The sequence below is a fragment of the Ursus americanus genome, chromosome 33, assembly GCF_024610735.1.
Source record: "Ursus americanus isolate L20-20 chromosome 33, mUrsAme1.1.p, whole genome shotgun sequence".
Classification (NCBI taxonomy): Eukaryota; Metazoa; Chordata; class Mammalia; order Carnivora; family Ursidae; genus Ursus; species Ursus americanus.
Window position 1 is genome coordinate 24842503 of NC_142159.1, and position 21898 is coordinate 24864400.

The 21898-nt window shown below is 43.6% G+C and overlaps 1 protein-coding gene across 11 annotated transcripts in view; it reads left to right on the top strand.

The window, feature by feature from the left end:
* The window catches only part of RERE (arginine-glutamic acid dipeptide repeats), a 409563-nt gene that overhangs the window by 341369 nt on the left and 46296 nt on the right, over positions 1 to 21898 (top strand). For 7 of the 11 annotated variants that reach the window (XM_045803582.2, XM_045803583.2, XM_087858422.1 and 4 more), the window contains one exon: positions 11866 to 11946. In XM_045803582.2, coding sequence (XP_045659538.2) covers positions 11866 to 11946 — 81 coding nt within the window. Of the gene's footprint in view, positions 1 to 10164; positions 10344 to 10545; positions 10644 to 11028; positions 11139 to 11259; positions 11453 to 11865; positions 11947 to 21898 lie in introns of those variants that run through there. The other 4 variants (XM_087858424.1, XM_087858426.1, XM_087858425.1 and 1 more) reach the window with 4 other exon arrangements.

Consider the following 21898-nt stretch of genomic DNA (forward strand, 5'->3'; position numbering starts at 1 on the left):
AAATAATGACAGGACTTTCACATACTCAACGTAATCATCTAGACTCAGAGGAGCATATAGACAAAGCTATATAATCTGGCTCAGTGGTCTTACCTAGTGGGCCCAGTTGCTATGTAAACCATCCAACATGAGGTCATTTTCCCATGGGGCATGTGGTCTTTGAATGAAGAAGTGGAGTACTGACTCCACTTTGACACTTGACATTTGAGACCACCTGGGAAGGGTTTAACTAACAAAGGTGTGTTGAAAAGAAAATCATTGGCTTCACTCTGGGTGCTGAACTGGCATCACAGAATGGGATGGCATGGTTTCCGTAGTGGGACTTGTACATTTGAATGCAGGGAAGTCGAATCATTTTGTAGGTAGTAATTAGAGAGTTAGAAACTTAACAGTGAACACTGATTAGGAGGCATTGAGTCAAGCTGGAGAGTGAATGGCTAGGAAGTCAAATAGTGTTGTAGGAAGACCAAACCAGCTCACCTGCAGATACATTCATTTATTAATTCAACCAGTGTTTGTTGATCACCTGCTGTTTGTATCAGGTGCTGTTCGAGGTGCTAGGGGTATAGTAGTGGACAAATTTTCTTTCGTATTCAGTATCCTATATATCATGTCATGTCATATCATACAGTAAGAGCTATGTGTTAGAGTAAGAAAATAGAGACTGATAAGGTATGCAGATTGTCTTAGGAAGTCTAATTGGAAAATTGTTTACTGGCTCATTTAATTAATTAATAGTCGACTAACATGGAGGTTAAAGTTTTTTGTGGTTTTGTAATGAATCTTGTAGTGGTTTCCTATTCCTGCATAACAAATTACCCCAACAATAAAAATGACCTCAAGTTAAAACAGCAGTGATCATTTATTATCTGTCACAGTTTCTGTGGGATCAAATTTTAGGAATGGCTTAGCTGTGTGGTTCTGGCTTGGGGGACTTTCATGAGGTTGCAGTCAGATGGTGGATGGGTTTGGAGTCATCTTGAAGTTTCTTTGACTCATGAGTCTGGGTGAGAAAGACTCAAATGGCCAAGGACTGGAACTGAAAGTTCTAAGGCATCTCTGTCTATCTCTAAGTGGTCTCCCTAACACAGTGGCTTCAAGATAGCCAGACTCCTTAATATGGTGGCTCAGAGCTCCAAAGTCATGTGTCTAGAGAGGGAGAGCCAAGTGGAAGCTGTGTAGCTTTTTTATGACCTAGCCTCAAGTTACCCAGTGTTACTTCTGTCATATTTGTCAAGCCAGTTAAAAAGGTCCACCTAGGATCAAGGGTAGAGACACAGAGCCACTCCTCAGTGGAGGGAGGTGTGTTTTCATCACTCCATAAGGGCAGCATGTGGGATGGGATAGAAATACAGTCTGTCACAAATATAAAGCCTTGTGGGTATGTGTGTTTTAGTTTGTTTTCTTTTAAATAATATATGATCCTTGTCTGTAAAATGAGAGTGTTGACAGGGTTAGATGCTCTAAAGCTTCCTTCCAACTCTGGCATTCTCCGATTGTGCTGTTATTACAGATGTGGCAGGGAATGAGGGCTGACTTGACAGCTGCCCAGCTTTTGTAGCTCTTTCTGGGGCATGTGAGCAGGAGTCAGCTGGGCAGGTAAGGGGTCTACTGGACTCCTCCTGCTGGCCTCAAATAATTTTGGACCTGGCACTTCAGTTCCCCTTTTGTGTTCTGTTTCTGTAGCTAATCATATGGGGGGCAGGGGCATGTAAAATAGTGATTGGAACCAGGAGCTGTCCATGATGATGATATTTGTGAGTGAAGGAAAGTGGAAGGATCAGGGCAGGATCATGTTAGACCTACCTTCCCCCATTCTTACTCTTTGACCTTTGGAAAATTAGAAAGGAAGGGAAAGGAACAAAAAAGAATGCCTCTGCGACAGCTAGCAGCTGCCATATTTGATCCTAGAGAGGACTTCTCTTAGAAATGGACAGGCTCGGATTTGGGTTTCTGTTGTAAGTACCATCAAATCTTTTGGGACGAGGCAGGGAAACAGGTCTGTTGTTGTTTTTGTTGTTGTTAAAAATGAGTCTTTCTTTCTTTTCTTTCTTTCTTTCTTTCTTTCTTTCTTTCTTTCTTTCTTTCTTTCTTTTTCTCTTTCTTTCTTTCTTTTTCTCTTTCTTTCTTTCTTTCTTTCTTTCTTTCTTTCTTTCTTTCTTTCTTTCACCGAGCATGCGCACGAGTGGGGGGAGGAGCAGAGGGAGAGAATCCCAAACACACTCTCCACTGAGCACAGAGCCCAGCACAGGGCTCAGTCTCACAACCCGTGAGATAATGACCTGAGTCGAAACCAAGAGTCGGATGCTTCACCAACTGAGCTACCCAGGTGCCCCTAAAACTAGAATTTATTTAATTTTAAAGGTATCTTTGACTAATCTTCTGACTTTCCAAGTAAGACAGTTGAGAAGACATGTCCTCCATTAGCAGGGTCTTACTTTGGAGAATTTAGCTATCCTCTTATCTCTGTGTAGGAGAGAGGATACCTACCTCACTGCAGCTCCCCATGGTAGAGAATTAGAGGCACTGACTGTTGAGGCTTTACAGGTGGCAGAAGGCCCAAAGGCTCCTCTTACACAGGAGTGCACGGAAGCCCTGAGAGAGGGATGGTGACCTTCACAAGCAATGGAGTTACCTAGTCTTTTGTTTCAGAAAAGCAGGCATGTGTATGTAACATTTCTTTTAGGGTTTCTTTCTTTCTTTTTTTTTTTTTTAAGTACAATACCCTTTAATTCCTCTTACATAAATAGATACAGTAGAATGTTTTCTGTGTCTAGATTCTAAGCAATTAATCCAATTTTGAAACCTTACTTACTTCTCCACCCTTCCTGCTTAGTATGGACTGGGGCAGGATACTTAATTTGCCTGAACCTCAGCTTCTTCATCTCTAGAATGTCCCCAGTAACACCTGTCTTGGAGAGCATACTGAGAAGGATATAGTCCAGGACTCATCAGTGTCCACATCGAGATTGTGATGTCCTGAGTCTGTGGACAATGTTACTCTGAGTAGAAAGTATAGGTATAAGCCTGAGGTGGGGAAAAATGTCAGATGTAGAGAGAGATTTGAGAATCATCATAAAAATGTGATTATTGTTTTACATTATTGTCTTGTTGGCTGTTATTATACTACAGCGGACCCTTGAGCAACAGGTTTGAACTGCACTGGTTCACTTACACATGGGCTTTTTTGATAAACAGAGTACTATAAATTTATTTCTTCTTCCTTGTGATTTTTTTTTCTTTTTTATTATTTTATTTTTGAAGTAAGCTCTACATCCAACATGGGGCTTGAACTCACAACCCTGGGATCAAGAGTCACATACTCTACCGACAGAGCCAGCTGGTGCCTCTTCCTTAAGATTTTCTTTTTTCTTTCTTCCTTTTTTTTTTTAGTGTTTTTATTTATTTATTAGAGAGAGAGGGAGAGCACAAGCAGAGGGAGGGACAGAGGGAGAAGGAGAAGCAGGCACCCTGCTTGGAGCCCAACACATGGGCTTGATCCCAGAACCCCAAGATCATGACCTGAGCTGAAGGCAGACATTTAACTGACTGAGCCACCCCATAAAGGTGTGCCCCCTTATGATTTTCTTAATAACATTTGCTTTCCTGTATCTTACTTTATTGTAAGAATACAGTAAATAGTATGTGTAACTACAAAATATGTTTTAATCAACTGTTATTGGTAAGACTTCCAGTCAACAGTAGACTATCAGTACTTAAGTTTTGGGGAGTCAGGAGTTATGCATAGATTTTCAACTTCTGAGGAAGGTGCCAGTGTCCTAAGCCCTATGTTGTTCAAGAGTCAACTGTAACTAGTTTAATGAAACTATAAACTGTCCTGGAATAATGCTAGTAAGTTCAAAGGATACTTCCAGAGTGGAATGAGAAGTCAGAAGCACATACTAGAACCCTTAGAAATGCCTGCCATGGCTTGCTGGCATGTCTCCTCCCAGACAAATTGATTGTGATGCCATTTATTGAAAAAGCAGTGCCTTACTTTTAGGTCACCATTTCATCAATGTGTTAAATATTTAAAACCAAAAACCAAGTGATACTTGCTCAAAGCATTATTAGTAGTATATCTCCAGCAGGAAATGTGTTTTGGATATGAGGTGATGGGAATCTATAACATACAGGATCATATTGATGAAATGCAATAGGTTCTCATCTAGTGGTTGGTCAGTAAGAGCCATTGATGAGCTAGCTGGTAGGCATCAAGCAATACACATGTTTGGAAAGGCTTTCATTTCTTCTCCTTGGCTTCAGTGTTCTCTTCTTTCACCCTACCCTTTCATTCACATAGGCCCACATTTAGGACATATCTTTGATTTTCTTCTACTGCTTTATACCTTCAGAAGAGCCGTGGACATCCTCCTCTTACTCCCTGCCTGGCATAGGAACTTGCATTTTTTGTATCTCTGATGGGGGAAAACTATAGTTTGCTTACTTGCAGATCTGCCTGCTCTTCAGTCCCCTGAGAACCAGTAAGTTATTAACATAAAATTTTGTGCAGAAAACAGGGTAGAGCAGAAGGAGCCATTTTCACAGTGGGAATCATTTTAATACCTACAGTGTTTTCCAAACAGTTATGTAAGAGGACTGAGTAGAAATGGCTTCTCCGAAATCCTGGTGAGTCTCTGACTGTGATACACTAGTTAAAATTCACCAGAGGGAGTTAATTTTGAAAGCTCTCAGCCAGGGGTTAATGCAGAGTTATCTTTTAGCCATTTTCGTAGCATAGCCCTCTCTTCCTGCTTCTTTCCCTGCTGCAGACATAGGTCAGAGCCAGCACTTGAGATGAGCCATGTTGGGAGTGTCACATGTAGACGAGAGAGATGATCACATGTTATCCTTTGGAAGATTTACTCCTAGCCTAGTACACTTCTGTGTGCTATCCAGTTTGATATACAGAATAATGATTTTGAGGGGCGCCTGGGTGGCACAGTCGTTGGGCGTCTGCCTTCGGCTCAGGGCATGATCCCAGCATTATGGATCGAGCCCCACATCAGGCTCCTCTGCTATGAGCCTGCTTCTTCCTCTCCCACTCCCCCTGCTTGTGTTCCCTCTCTCGCTGGCTGTCTCTATCTCTGTCAAATAAATAAATAAAATCTTTAAAAAAAAAAATAATGATTTTGAGATAGGTAGGACAGGTCTTTTATGGCCAATTTGAAAAGGTGAACAAATTGAGGCAAGAATAAGTTAAGTTATTAGAATGTAGCCTATACTGTCCATTTATAGATTGGGGGGGCATTTAAATCTTTAAATACAAATACAGGCCAAAGATGCTTATCGCATTCCTGACCTGCACCCCGTGCTTGACTCCATTTTTAGACCTCACCCCATCCCTGAGGTTCCCCAGTTGTTCACATTTGTCACCCTTGACACTCCCACCTTGGTTCAAGGATTTGCTGACGTATGGTTTTCCCAACTGCTAAACGGAGATGGCAGTAGCCCCTGCCTTGTAAGGTCGTTGTGGTGCTTAGGTAAGTCCACACACCAGGAGTCCTTGAGATAGCGCTTGACATGAGTTCGCAACACTCACTCAATGGAGCCGTTTTATTGCTGTGTAGGGTAGTGTTTCCCTATTGTTCTGCTATCACTGACACATGGCAGTCAAGCTGCTTGCCCTAGGCCCATCCCACCACCCCAAGGATGGAGAGGGTCAGCATCTGGGGAGGCCGGTGCCCAGGGCTTGGGAGGCTTTGACATGGGGCAAGTGCAGCAACACATGAGGAACTTTTGAACGTGTTACTTTATTATAAGAGAGAACATTACTGCATTTGGACCCAATTATGCTTATTCTTATTAATTATCTCCTGTTTCAGAAGTCAGTTCCTATTAATTATATCCTGTTTATGGAAATTTCCTTTATGGAACAGAGGAGTAGACTAGATCCTAGGACTTCTGAGTTTAGGTCTCATATTCTTCCATTCTACTAAGAATGAGAAAGAGTTTTACATTATAGATTCTATTAAAAACCAAGTTTAACAGTAAGTGCTATGTTCAGGTAACTCACTTTTTTAAAGGCAGGAGTTAAATGATCTCTACTAGGAAGTTATAGGTAGGTAACTCCTGATGGTGATATAAAGTTTCAGCTCAGTAATAGAAAACTATAGCAATTTGTCTATAAACTGGAGCATAATTATGTAACATGATAGAGGTGCCAAGTATCACTACAATGGCAGTCATATTACAATATGTAAATTAATCAAATTAACATGTTGTACACCTTAAATATATACAGTGTTACATGTCAAAATGTATTTTTTTTTTTAAAGATTTTATTTATCTGAGAGAGAGAACGCGCACACATGAGTGGGGAGAGGGAGAAGCAGACTCCCTGCTGAGCAGGGAGACCAACAAAGGGCTCAATCCCAGGACCCCGAGATCATGACCTGAGCCCAAGGCAGACGCTTAACCGACTAAGCCACCTAGATGCCCCTCAAAGTATAATAAAATAAATAAGAACTGGAGCACAATTGCAAACTAAGTTGTAAAACAAAGCAAAGGACAGTGTCCTTGTCATAAATAAATTTATATTTATATTTGGATCTCATTTGGCTTTGGAGTTCAAAAATAGAAAAGGACTTATTTTGTGTGCCTGGGGAACACACAGGTTGATTGGAAACAAACAGCGCCGGAGAAACGAGTGCCAACACCCCAAGACCCTGAGCTCGTGCATCTGAGTGCAGCCGGATGGCAAGCCTGTGGACTATCAAAAGCAGGGCTGCTGAGTACCAGGAGCCGTGACTGAGCCAAAGTGACTGCCTCTTAAATGAACAGTCTTCTCCCCCCACCCCCCTCCCCGGCATCCTAGCATTCTAATATCTGTGCACTGCCAGGGACAGAAAAGCTAATGGACATAGAAATAATTCATGAGGGCTTGAATTTCAGCACTGGACATGCTGAATTTCAGTTCAACTACTAGAAGGCTGTTAAGAAACAGACTGTGTCTATGAATTTTCATTTAGAAGCATATAGTACCTGCCTGTTTTAAAGTCAGTAGTGTTAATTATTAAATTAAAGCCTGAAAACCTTCAAGGTCTTCATTTGAAGAGAGATGAATTAATAGAGGGAAAGGAGCCTAAGGCCTCAGAAACCCACTTAACATACTGACCTATTCTCATCATTGACTGCTCTGAGTGGGTTGGCTTTGTTTCGATTTTAAAGGCTACTCTACATTTCTGGTAAACCACAAGGTAAAGGCTGGTCTCTGAGAAACAGATGTTTTGCCAGTTTTGAGGCCTTGTGGCTTTCCATAGAGAAGTAACAGTACAGGCCACATGAAGCTTTTACTTCCTTTTTTTTTTTTTTTTTTTTTTTTTTAAAGTGGGCCGAATGGTGCTTTTGCACTTGGTAGCACAGTCATTGATACACATTGACAGTGGTGGTCTGTGTTCACACCAGATGTCGAATTCATATTTCTGGAAGTAGTTAGTTTGAAATGTTTCTGAGACATTTGAGCAAATGTTCCCACTGGACTTGGACCACAGATTTAGCCTTAGAGATAGTAGGGAGAGTCTTGGGTGATACTGAAAGCCAAGGAAGCAGTGGAGATCACACTGGGAGGGGGTTTGGAGAGCTGAAAGCCTAGAACAAAGCCTTAGGAAGAGCTCTGACATTTAGAAGTTGAGTAAAGAATCAAGCTAGTTGATAGGAGGAAAATCAGGAGAGTTTGGTGCCACGGAGCCAAGCAGGTCAACTCTGTTGGATCCTTTGGCTTTTACTGGTCCCTTTCCACTCTGACCACCCAAACCCAGGATGGATCCTTTGGCTTTTACTGGTCCCTTTCCACCCTAACCACCAAAATCCAGGCCCCTGTCATCTCATGGATTGTTTCACTTCTGCATCCAAATCCAGGGAGCTCCAACTGCCTAATGCTATAGGGGGGCAAAGTGATAGAAGATACAGTTCTTGTCTTTTCAGGGCTTATGGACTCTGTGCATACGTAAGGCCTTATACAAATAAACAAATGCCCAGTGAATGGGACGGTGTGGTCAGGGAAATTTTATGTCAGAAGGGGAGGGATTTGAGGTTCAGTTTGAGGTAAACTGAAAGTATCTTGGGTAGGCTGTGGAGAGGAGTAGAAAAGATGTCCCAGAGTCTAGAGTTCAACAGAAGGGGCAGTGGGCCAGTTGCCATTACTGGACATCTGATTGGAAAGGTAGGCGGAGACAGGCTCCTTGGGGGTCTTGAATTAAGAGCTAAGGGGTGTAGACACCATTCTGAAGAGGTCAAGGAGCTCTTTTCAAGTAGTAGTTGGGGGCAAGACGATATGGGACTCGTGATGACATGTATGGTTTTGAAACATTCCTTGGTGGAGGCTTTTACCTGGCCAGATGGGGGAGATGGGCTAATAGCCTAGCTAGTAGAACAGAGAGATAAGGGCTTGGCCAGGGACTAGCACTAGAATGGGTAAGAAAGGAGGGCTTTGAAAGACCTTTCTTAGGAAGAATGCTGAGGGCTTGGTGATGTGATGTTGGGGCCAACAGGAAAGGACAGAGTCACAGGTAATGAATGGTACCATGACCGAAAACGGCTCCCTCTATAGACTCTTATCTCCATTTTACAGAGAGAGTGACACGCAGGAATTAGAGTTTGGACCCTGGGTTTGCATTCTGCCCTTGCTCTGAAGAGTTAGGTGACCTTAGTCTGGTTACTTAACCATCTGTGTCTCAGCTTCCTTGTCTGGAAAATGCAGATAGTAATAGTACTTCCTTCTAGGTTGCGAGGGTTTTGGATTAATATATGTGAGGTTCCTAGCATATAGTAGGTACTTAATAACCACTAGTTGAATGGATAATATTGGGTCGTTACATCATAGCAAGTCGAAGAGCCGGGACTTGAACTCAGGTTTGCCCACGTCTATCACATTACCCCGGTGTTTCAGATTTCGCCTCTCTCAGCTGCTGCCTTCACTGTGCCGGCCTTCCTGGTGAGCCTGCTGTGCGGCCTTTGGCAGCAAGCTCACATTCATATTGCACAGCCCTGGCATTCCACCATCTGACTCATGCCAGCTCACCCACCTCAACTTTGTAACCCCCCCCCCGCCTCCCCTCCTATAACCCGCTTCCGATTCTCCACCTCTGTGTTTCATGGAGGGTCTTCCCACCCCCCTCCACCTCTGCAAATGCTCTTGGTTCTTCATGGTCTGGCCTCTCTCGCTGCCTTGGTGAAGGCATCCCGGACTACTACAGGCCATCCCTCCTCCTGGCTCCCCTGCTGCACTGATGAGTTACACTTCACTACTTTATGCTTGGCTGAATGAAGTCTCAGATTGTTCTATAATGACTTCACACACATTTGTCTTACCTGCTCAAAATGAATCACAGTTTTAATAAAGGTCTATGGCTGCCTCCTAAAAAAAAAAAAAAAATCCAGTGCTAGATGCTCAGTAAATACTTAAAGAGCAGATTAAGAAACATTAATTCTGATGGCTGAGGTAGAGTTCTGGCCCTCCTTTTCTCATGCCTGGGTTAGTTATCTCACCAGCCTCCTTAACTGGTCTCTGCATTGCAGCCAGTTTGTCCCTAATCCATGACGTAGGCCACACTGCCCCTGGAGCAACCCTTACCCAGTCTTTCCATGGACCACTCATGCTTTAACTTCTCTACTGGCCTACGGTTAGGACTGTGACACTTCAGCCTGGCTTAAAGGCTGTCTGCAACCTGATCCTCTCCTGCCTCTTCAGTCTTATCTGCTGGCACTCCATTCTGTATACCCTGTCCTCCTTGCAGTTCCCAGAATGTTCTGTGTGCCCTTGCTGGCAGACTCCTCTGCTTGAAACCCTCTGGAGCCCACCTGGCAGGTTTGTTCTTCCTTGTCACTTCCTCTAAGACATCAGCAGAGTAAGTTGCTTCCTTCTCCTAGTCCCATTCGTAGCCCTTTGTCCCTCTACTGCTTTTCTAAGCGCCCAGACATTGATCCCTTCACCTTCCTGCCTGCCTGCCTGCCTGCCTGCCTGCCTGCCCGCCCACCCGACTGGAGCTCCTTGAGGGCAGGGCAGTCTCATTGCCTTGCGGCATTCCCAGAGGAGACTCTCTGCCCTGAGCTCAGGATGCATGTTGGTCATACAAGTGACATAGGTCACTCTTCTTCAGATTAGAGGAGAGCTGCTTTCTTGTGCCTTGACAGATTTTTCCTTTGAACTATACAAATTATATTGGAAACTGACAGTGATGAGTCATATCTTAGAAAGGAGGTGAAATCTGAAAATGCAGAGCCTCCAGGAACGGAGTAGGAGGTTGCAGATCGGTCTTGCAGGCCAAGTCTGGCTCTTCGCTGAATTTGCCCGACTGGTCTCAAACACCGGGAGTGGGAGGGACTCTCCTCTCGGTGGGCAGGTGATTTATTGGCTGGGAAGCTTCCGCGGTGATTTAGTTGTGAAACGGCGCCCTGCGAGGTGCAGGCTAATGCCTGGGCCGGGCGGAGCTGCCGCCCACAATCCCGGGCCGGAAGAGACCGCGAGGGTCGTCGGGGCCAGCCCCCCATTTTGCAGTCCAAGGGCGGTGGGCGTGCGGCTGTCGCGCTTCTGACTGCCCGCCCGGAAGGAGGACTGGGGACGGAGCGGCCTGGGAAGGGTCCCGAGTGGTGGCTCGGCCCGCCGCGGGCCCCACGGGTGCCCTCTGCTCGCACTCACCGCGGTAGGGAGGAAGTTTCTGCGCTTTGCTGCTCGGATTTACTCCTGCTGTTTGGAGGGACCGGGGGCCCAGAGGCTCGGGCCGCGGAGCCTCAGGCTGGGGGCCCGGCGGGGACGAGCTCGGGGCCGACGGGCGGCACGGCAATCCAGGCCGCCTTTTGCAGCCGCCCGCGGCCGCGCCGGGCTCTGCGCGCTGCGCTCCAGCCTCCTCCCCCGGCAGTGGCGGCGGCCCCAGCCCCGCGCCCTCCGCGCCCCGCGTCCCGCGCCGCGCGGCCCCGCCGCGGTCACACGCCGAGCCGCCCCGGCCGCCTCCGCCCTGCGCTTTGTGGAGCTGGAGGCGAGTGACAGGCGCGGCCTCTCGCCGCCCGGACCCTGAGTGCGGCCGGCGCGGCGTACCTGTGGCTGCCGGGCCGCCGGGCCGCCCGGCCGGGAAGTGTCGCGGGGGTCTGCCGAGCAGGACCAGGCTTTGAACCGCGAGCCTCAGGCCCAGGGCTCTGAGGTGGGGGCCAGGGAGCCGGAAGCTGCCCCTATGGAGCTGGGGAGGGGCTGCCTGGGAGGAATGGGACAAAGTGAAAGTCTCCAGACTGCTGGGGTGAGGGGGTGGCGGTGGGGAGTGTGGGGAAGAAGGAAGGGGTGCTGATGATTATTTGGTGCCTTGGAGTGGCTTTTAATGACGGCGATGGCGGGTCAGGCCAGCGGGGGTTCGTTCTCCCAGTGGGCTTTCATGGATATCGGTGCCTTCTTGGCGAATTCCTCGGATTAAGGAAAGGGCCTTTTAACCCCTCTAGGATGACCTTTTGGAGAAGTCTCAAGGTTTGATTCTTTATCCCTCCTTTCTGCTCAACACTCTGGGAAGCTTCGTTCTCAGGTGGAAAGCAGTTGTGCTGTTTTATTAAAACACGGAACGTATTTGTTTATACCTTCGTGGACCATTGCGGAGACTGTGGCATGGAGAGCACACGTTGCTTCTTAGCCTCAGACCCAGGATGTCCTTCTCCCAAACCCGTCTGGTGTGTGCGATTGGGGTTCGGATGAGGGTTGTCCAGGGCCTGCCCTGGCAGGGGGTCCCAGCTGTACTGCTGGAATTGTCTCCCAGCCTCGCCAGTATTCCCTAGCTCAGACTTTTTTGTGGTTGTTATTCTGCTGATTGCAGATATCTTTGCTTTGCTGACATCCTGTTTTGTTTTTGGTTTTTACATCCCATTTGTTGTTTCTTTTTATCACAGAAACGCTTCGTTAAGGGGCTCAGGCAGTACGGCAAGAACTTCTTCAGAATTAGAAAGGAGCTGCTTCCCAATAAGGAAACAGTGAGTACAATTGGACTTTATGTAACTTGATTTTTTTTTCCCTCTTTGCCCCTGCTGCTTCTCCGCACTTGATCTTATGAAATGGTTTCCTTTAACCCTGTGCTATGCTCAGTCTGGCTGGCCCCTAGGATCTTCTTCATTTTACTTCCTTTACTTTTAGTTTTAGCTCCTGATTTTAGATAGTAAAGTGACAGATTATGCTTATTCCCCCACAAAGAAAGCTGACTTCCCTTTTAAGAACAGAAAGGTCTTTGACAACAGAGGGCTAGTTGGGGGTTGTCTGGGGTGTTGAGCCTTTAACATCTAATTGTAAATATAGTGGCTGAAACAGGAAATGTCATTTACCACCAATTGGATTTGGTTATTGACAGAAGTCATCAACCACGCAATAGAATGAAGAGATCTGTGGCTCACTAGACTTTGAATTCTGTGGGAACTTTTTCTTTCTTTAATGTTGCTTATGTTTTGAAGAGTAGTTTTAACTCTTTAATTTTCCAGCCTTAAAAGTTTGCACTTTTCAGGGTGCCTGGCTGGCTCAGTTGGAAGAGCATGTGGCTCTTGATGTCAGGGTCATGAGTTTGAGCCCCCCGTTGGGCTTAGAGATTACTTAAATAAATAATTTTAAATAAAAGTTATATTTTTCATTGGACAGGTAGATAACACAAGGATTCTTATAAGTTGCTTAAATGAGCCTTTTACAAATTTTTTTATATTTCACAAAGCTGAGAATCCCATCTTTTGCTAAACTTGGGGGAGGAGGGTTTGCTGAGGAAAGTTCAGAGTGAGGTTATATGAAGAGAATACTAGCAGGGGATTCAGTCTCATTTACCTGAATTCCCTCCAGGTGGGATTGGAGGGGGGTGGAGCTGAGCCAGGGAATGGGGAGGCTGGGAATGGAGTGGGACCAAGTCCCAGTGTCTGTGGCCTCTGGAGAGCCTAGATAAAGGAAGTGCTTCTTGGGCCTTGGGGATGGAGGGTGAATATTTAGACATTCAGCCGCTTTCACTCTGCCCCCACCCTCCCTGAGTGGAAGGAGGAAATGGAGAATATCCATTATGGAAGGAGCTGAGTTGTTTTTGGTTTGGTTTGGTTTTTAGTTTTCTAATTGGGTGTTTTGATTGATTTCCTCTTATTCGATTTTGATTCTTTTATTCTGAGGTTTTTTGTTTTGTTTTTTTTTTAAATGAAGTGTTTCTAGACACTTTTTCTGTATGGTACCTTATGTGAACAGCAGTAACTCATAATAAGGAAGGTTCTGAGATTTCAAGTGTAGCCTTATATATAAATTGGTGGTTTGCATCAACCAGTCATACTTACATTAAACTTTTAATATTTATTATACATCTAAATATGCTGATGGGTTATTTTGAGAATGGTTTAAAAAAGAGAGAACTGTTGATAGATGTTAAACTAAAATATATGCTGTAATCGATCTATGTAATCAACTTTTTTTGGGGGGGCGGGGTGTCTTCCCAGAACAGATTGGAAAGAGGTATTTAATGTGGAACAGTGAAACAAATACCTTTAAGTTTTCTGAAGATTTCAATTATTTGAAGTTTGATATGTACTTTTATGAAACTAAAATGCTCTATCCAAGTGTAGGAATTTTGGTTTGGCCAAATTGGAGTGAAAGAGCCATGAGTGGATGTGGTCTGATGTAGTAACCTCTCACCTCCAGTTTTCTCTCTCCCTGTGCTCTGCTAGAAGTTGCAAAGTATGAAGAATTTGATACAAGATATGGCTTGACAATTATTTTATCTTTCTGTTTTAAAAAATAAACTTATAATAGTAAGATTAATCATCAAATCTAAAATCTACCATCCAGCATTTGGGAAATGCCAGGCAATTTTATCTAGTGTTTTATTTCTTTAATGGAAAACAGATCTGAATAACTTTTAGCCTAGGTAAGGGTCTTATAATCCTTTTTTTTTTTTTCTCTTGCTCTTGGCTGTCCCTTACCCTTACTGATGATGTCTGACTCAATATGTAGTTTTTCCTCACCCACAGAGAAGTTATTGATATTCCAGCCTTTTGAGCTGGTTCTCTAGTCTTTTCTAGGCACTTCTGTCCTGAGACCCTTCCTTCCCCATCACTCCTTGCCATCCCTGTTTTCCAGTCATGTTGCTTCTCTCCTCACTTCTCCAATGGCACCCAGCAGCCTCCCTGTTTCCAGCCTCTTCATCAGGGCATGATTACTGGCGCTAACAGAAGAGTTGTTGGCAGCACTGGAGGGTTTATTAGGGCTGACACTGGCTAAACGTTCCTAGTATCCTGCTGTATTTTGGCTAGAATTGGGGGAGTTTGGTGTAGGGTTAATCTGTAAGTATTCTAATCATCTGAGAGACAGGCACTCATTTTATATTTTCCTTACTTATCAACATAGCTGAGCTAATCATTCACAACTCCTAGGGTGGGGAGGGCAAAGGTTATTTTTCATTTTTGCTGCAGAAAATGAGAAAATTTGCAATTATTGGTGTCCTTGGTTCAGAATTTCCTTGGTAGTAATTTTCATATGATCATGCCTGTTTATATCAGATCCCTCTGATCTAGATATTTTCCACATTCTCTTCTATTTACCACAATTATTAACTCATTTCTTTGCTATTCTCAACTGACTTGAAACTTCAGAAGGGTGTCAGCATCCAAAAGAACATGCCCAACTGGGCATGGCATGGGGGTCACCAGACCTGTGTTCTATTCCTGGCCTTACCGTAACTGTAGTACTTGACAACCTCTTCTAACAGCGGTGTGCTTTTAAGCTGTTCGTTGGGAAGTTCGGGTCAAATCCTGACAAGGACTGGAGAATTATCTACTCTAAAATGGTGTTTCTTTGTGTGAGAATTTTATAGGTGCCACAGCCTTTATAAAATGTTTGCACACCTTTGGCTGTTGTTGTACCTGAGAGCAGAGTGATAGTTCTTGCCTCTTCTGCCGCTTGACTGCTATGGGGCCTTGGGCAGATTACTCAGCCTCTCTGTCCTTAACTGCCCGTGTCTGTGAAATAGGGTGATCCTTCTACCATCTAGAATTGTTTTGAGAATTTAAATGAGCTAATGTCTGCAGAGAGTGTATAAAAACATTTGAAAATGACTGTTCTTCCCATCCACCCCACATAATTTTAGCTAGGCTAACTGAAGTAGCTAAATGCTGTGGAAGGTATGGAATTATTTTCCGATTGTAAATACACCAAACCTGTATGAAAAGAAATGACCTGTTTCTTAGCTTCTGTCTTGTGAAAACCCCTGCTCATTGAAAAACTGGGAGGGGGTGAAGGGCGGTGCCTAGTTTAAAGGATGCATTTCCTGTCTTGAAGCTTTGTTGAGGAGGCTTTCATCCTTACTGGATCATTCAGTGCAGTTTTGTAGACAGAGGTTCCTGGTGGGCATGGACATAAACAGCTTTCCTCGTTCTTTTGGCTTCTGGTGTTTATTACACAAGAGCTAAATCTGGCTTTTCTCTGAGAACAGTGATTGTGGAAAACCAACTATTTATTGAAGTTTAGTTGAGTGGGTATTACAGGTTAACCTCATGGTACCCAAGAGAATAACTGTAAGTCAAATATTTTTGTGTCGTGGTTGTGCAGATATCCTGAGTTACTGCCTTTCTCCCGTTCTTCCTTTTTCTATAACTGATAACCTTCTTTAATACATTTATAAGATGTGTAATTAGTAGCAAGGTATGGTAAAGGATCTTTGCTGAGTGTCTCAGATTCCCCTTGGCTATATATGTGCCTCTTCTCTTTCAAGACAGCGTTTGGCCTAATCCACGTCAGAGTCTTCGGTGTTCGTGCGTTCGTGTAAATCAGCACAAGTATCCCAGTGGCTGAGCTTTTGAGATGGTGGGCAGTCAGGCCTCTGGGGTACTGCTTTAAGCACTGCCACAGAATCTTTGGATCAATGAATTACATGACCTCTGATACTTAGATAATCCTTGAGAAAATAGGAGACCGAATAGAATTGAATCTTAAATCACCAGGAAGAGAACCCATTATTGTAATAAATAATACAAAATCATGAGCGTTTCAAAAATAATTTTTTGTTTGATTTTTACACACATTGCAGTTTTCTTTAAAATCATGAGATGATTACTCTAATGACAGTGACATATATTTTCTTTCACACTGAGCACATGTCTGTGTTGTTCGAATCAAAGACCTTCCGTGTCTGACACCTGGGTGATTGTCCCTTGAATCCTGGCTGCCCTTTGTATATAGCTCTATACTGTCATTCAGACAAATTCAGCCAGCATCGGATTGTAGACAGGGAGTGCTTACTCAGTGACCTATCTCAGATGCAGCTACAATTAGAAGACAATGTGATCTGCCCCAATGTGGTGGAGAGGAGAGGTGCTTCCAGCATGTTATTAGCCTGTGGAAGGAGGTGAAAGGGGTGTGTGCCTTGACTGTCTTCCTCATCTCTCTAGTTTTATTTTTGTGCACCTAGCCTCGTAGGGATTAAGCTCATGTTGTTTGTAATCCCAGTTACTGGTGCATTAATATTTTCTGTACTAAAAGATTCATTTTTTAACCCACTTTCCATTTTCAGAGCTAAATATTCCATGTAGCTTAATTTAAAAAAATTTTGTATACCCACCAAGCACTGTAATGGATAGGATGTCTGTAATAAGAACCACGGTGCCATCCGTGCCCTGCATTGCAGCAGGAAGGTGCACGTACACATGCTTTCCATGTTCGGCCATATGTGCTAAGGGCCCTGGTGGAGGCTCAGGCCCCACAGAGTGTGCACAAGAGGCTGGGGGGTGGGGGGCTGCTGGAAGGCTAATTGGAGGGTGTGGTATTTGAACCTCAAAGGAAGGATATGTTTTTGGACAGGTCATGGCTGGGAGGGTGGAAGAAAAGCAGCTTTCCAGCTGTAGGAAATATCATGAGCAAAGGCATGGAGACAGGAAATTGCAAACCGTGCTCAGCACGTACAGTGTAGCCTGGGTGGAGAGGAGGTCGCTAGGGCTGATGCAGTAGGACTCAGGCCAAAATTATGGCCTGGAGGGAGACTTGGGGGACCCTGCACTCTCTCTAGAGTGGGCATTTGGAGACCTATTGAAGGCTTCTAAGAAGAGAAAGGAGAGGTCTTAGCTGAGCTGTGGGAGCATTCTTGAGCAGCACGAACAAGATGTGGAGACCAGAGAGGAGGTTCTTGTAACAATTTGGTCTCATAGTAAGACAAAAAATGGGGAGTTGAAAGTGATTTATGGAACTGGAAGTCTGTCTTTTATCTTGATATTCTCCATTGAAAATGTGTTCTTTTGTTTTGTTTTTTTAATGGGACCAAGGGGCAGCTGGTTTTGATGTTTTGGATTTTGTTTTTGTTTTTTTAATTTTGGGTGATAGTATGAAAAAAGTACTGGAGATTTAAAATTTTAATTTGAGAAGTAACATGAAAATCAACCACCTTTCTCATTTCTGGGAATGAATTCTGTTAAATATGTACATAACTATTGAATATTAATTGTTCATTTCTTTAGGCAAAATATCCTTTGCATAAAAGCACATTCCGCCAGCAAAGAATAACTACTATTGAGAAAGGTTCTAAGACTGAGTAATCAAGATTCTGTTAATATTAAGAGGTTAAGAATGACTCGAGCATTCAGTATGAGCGTTCAGCATGGAGTTTTATTTAACTTCAGATTAAAACCTGAGATAAACAATTTTCTAGCCTCATTAATGCTTAATCTAATGTTACATAACAAAGTGTGGACTTCCTGAATAGGTTGATAGTATTGAGGACACAGTTGTGTTATAGCCCCAGAACCAGAGGCCTCTGCTGCAAGTGCTGGGCACCCTTGCTGCTCCCTGGGTGCTCCTCCTGCCCGGCCCGCCCGCATTCTCACATCACCTGAGCTTGCTACCGATGCAGACTCTCAGGCTCTGTCTGCTCCTGTTGAACCAGAATCTGCATTCTAATCAGCTCCCCAGGTGATTTGAATGCTTAGTTAAGTTTAGGAAGCATTGCTGTTTACAGTAGTGCAGACTTGCAGAATCCATATGTCACATTCATTCTTAAAACAGTGTTGCTTTCATTCTGTTAAAGTTGTAAATTACTTTACCATTAGGGCTTAATTTCGTTTTTCAAATTATTATAAAGTATCTCAAACATAGAGAACAGTATCTGGGCTTATTTTCATTATCAATAATAGAATTTCTTAAAAGCTTTCCTTTTCCTATCTTTCTTTTTTCCTAGGAACACGGTTGTAGCTCCTGTCATACTTTATATAAAAATTGTTGTCCTCCTCTTTCCTTGTAGCATGTATGTGAGTTAGGGTAGCCTAGATCTCAATTTAAGTTTCTAATAGAAACCTTTTTATTTGAAAGGATGACATTCATGGGGCACGTGGGTGGCTCAGTCGGTTAAGCGTCTGCCTTCGGCTCAGGTCATGATTCTAGGGTCCTGGGATTGAGCCCTGTGCTGGGCTCCCTGCTCAATGGGGAGCCTGCTCCCTCTCCTCCCTGCTTGTGCTCTCTTTCGCTATCTCTGTCACTATCTCTGTCTCCCTCAAATAAAATAAAATAAAATGGATGACATTCTTTATTAATATGACATTTACACACTTAATACTGTGGTGTTTTCAGGTTTTACTCTCTTTCCCTGGTACCCCCTTATATATGAAGAAGAAATATACATATTTTGAGAGGTTGGCAAGATCGGGTCCAAGGAGAGACATGTGCCATACGTTTTTTTCTTAATAACTTGTCCCCAAGTAGGGGCAGATAAAAGTTGAAATTTTCCATTCAAGAAGTGATTACCCAATAGAAACAGGCACTACGTTTTGGCAGTGAATATTGTGATCCTGTAGTTATTGCCATGCAGGGGTTTTGTTCCCACTAAAATGGGGCAGAGGCTTGAATCTTTTCATCTGATAGCCTAAGCTATGTGGATATTTGGCTGGGCAGTGGTCCAGTTTTGACTAGGGTAATCTAAGTGAGATTGGCTGATTCCCTTGTGTAAGTAAAGCAGTTAAGAAATTTGCGTGTAAGAAGTTTTTGGTGCTGATGTTGGGGGAATAAGGAGGTCTTTAAAAATTAGGTGACTTTTTAAACCAAGGGCCTTGAAAATTTGCTGTTCTCTGTGTAAATGCCTTAGGCCTGCCCTTGGCCTTATCCTGCATATCAGAACTGGAGGGAATGGCATACAAGTATTTCGATTGTGTACCACGTATTGCTTGTAGACACTACTTCCAAATGAAACCACCTTGGACTTTTAAAGTTACTGAACACACTGCTGCTCACAAGGATCAGTTAGTTATTTGCTGTTTGTATTTGCTAACCTGTATTTCCTATGATTTGACTGGGTCTTGGTTACCTGGTGACTTTTTGGATGGAGACATTTATGACTTTTCAGCCTAAGTAGACTCCCCCATTTTATTAGCTAGTAAAACAAGTGGAAGGTTTGAAATGGTCTTTAAGAAGACTTATAAGCTGTGATTACTATGCTTATAGTCAATGTGTTTATCCACTTGGAGCTCATTTCTTATATCATAAATAGATTTTTTTTTTTAGCCTTCGTAAGGTCGGTGAACCCATCCTAACTTTGAAAATCCAGTTTGCTGTTGTTTTAAGAATAAGTTTTAAAATGTATCTGAAGTCCTAATCCTGGAGTAATCGGTTCATTTTAATCTTATTTGAAGTTATGCCTTTGAGTAATACTTAGGAAAGTAGAGTAAAAATTACTTCTGTTGTTTTGAAAAGTAAAGCGAGGCCTTCACCTCCGTCTTGCCATTGCTCCCCAGGTGGAGCTCCCTCACCCTGCCCCCCATCATGAGGTTTCTTCTTTTTTCTGTTGCATGTAATTTGAAAACCATTAATTGTATTATAGAAACAGGAAAAGCAAGCAGGAGAAACCTGTCTTGGGACATCAGAATTCCATTAAGCTAAGTTTTCTTTTTGAGATGTTTACATTTTAAATTAAGTTTCAATATTAGTGACCTTCGTTATTTTTCAATTTTACGGTTCTTTGTTCTGTTCATATGTCCTAAGTCTTTCTGAAACCTCTAAATTGGTGTGTCATAATTCCCTGATTTGGCCTTGGAAGTGTCTAAACCATCATCATGGTTCTCCGTTGGCAAAATTGGGAACTGTTTTGGGGACCCTTTAGTACCCAAGGCCTGTGTTGTCTTTGAGGGATCTGTGGTGGTGAGAGGGTGCTTATTACCCTTGTGGAGTCCATAGTCTGGTAAAGAGGCCAGTGGGGCTTCTGTTCTTCTCTGGAAAGTGCCTGAGGGACAGTCACTGAGACTGTCCAGGGCCCAGTTCAGGGCATGGGCTGCACACTTGTGAGAGCCACAAGAGCCCTCTTCTCTGTGCACTGGTGGAAATTACACGAATTGCCCAACTCCTCTCTCAGAAGAATTGTATTTTGTTCTGCCCTTGAAAAATTATTCTTTATTTTGCTTTAGTCCTGGACGGCGGGTGCTGCTTCCTCTTGTCTTCCGTGCATCTCTCTTCTGCACACATACACGCGTGTGTGTATTCATATAGAATGTAAGCCTTCCGGGCAGGGACCTCGTTGTAATACCTCTTTATGTTTCCTTTAGTGCTCAAAACAGAGACCCTTACTTGATATTTGTTAAAAATGAGGTGTGTGGCCCAGTATGTTCACATATTTGTGAATGATGGGATGGAAATACACTGTAACCATAGATAGATATATAATTATTGGTCCTAAAAGATTAAAACTTCTCAGTGTTTGTAAGAAAAGGTTTTCCTCATTTTTTGCTCTTCATGTTGTTTTTCATGATCCGCTTTCATGCTGTTTTAAAGGCCAGTTGAAACCTACACATCCTAGGCCTTGGACTATGTAGCAGACAGAAAATCCTTGTTAAACTTTCCTGTCTCAGGACAGTAAGACTGGGACTGGGGGGGTCACTGTGCCACGTTTGGACTTCCTGTTCCTGCTTATCATGGGCAGTAAATCAACTCTGCTGTTTGCACAGCAATTCTGTTTTCTAGATTATTTATAAGATTGAAACCCATTGTTTATTTTTCTCAGCAGGTTTATTGAGCAAGTCAAGAATAAAATATTGCCTTAAGCAGTAGAGCAAGCCATTAGCCAATTGCAGCTTGGCTTCAAAACGATCGCGCGCGCGCGCGCGCGCGTGTGTGTGTGTGTGTGTGTGTGTGTGTGTGTGTGTGTCTCTGTCTGTGTATTGTGTGTAGTACTGGAGGTGAGAGCCAAGCGAGGTGAAAGAGGTTCAGGGTTGCCAGATCTCTGTAGCTTTGCAAGGTTCCTGTGACTGTTTATGGATTTTTTTCCGCTTTTAGTCAGTTAGTGAGTCACCGTCATATGCCATTTTATTATCTTGAAAACAGTCTGGAATTCTCCTGTATCTTTGCTGTATGAGTGAAATCCCACTGATACATTCTGAACGGCATCAAGTTAAAGTTGTTGGTGTGATGCTTCCGTTAGGTATTTTCAGCTGCAGCCGTTGTCTCTTTGTCCCCATGTGTAGGAGTTGGGATTTTTCTTAAGTTTGACAAGAAATGGTGACTTTCACGTATTTGATTATTTTAGAGGGCTGAAACAGCATAGATCCAACCCCTTGGGACTCAGTGATTATTGATTTAGGCACATGCCTCCTGCGATCAGAACTTGGTTTTCCTTCCCAAAGATGCCTTTTTGGAAATGTGCTAATGAAGTACATGGAAGCCAGTCAGAGGTTTGTGGCCTTCAGTTGTCAAGGGAAGTGTTTAAGCTCTGGAGGGAGAATCTGGAATGTGTGGAACAACAGGAGGAATAATTAAATTCTGAAGGAAACAGGCCCAGTGAGTCTTTATACGTGGCCAGCTTCAGCAAAGTAAAGCAGGCAGCAAGTGAAGTGGGCAAACTGTAGACATTCTGGAGAAGGTGGAATAGAAAGCAAAACAAAACTTCTAAAAAAATGTTTAAATTTGCTTTGTCCTGTGGATTGAATTTGCTTATCAAAACCTGAAGTTAGGGGT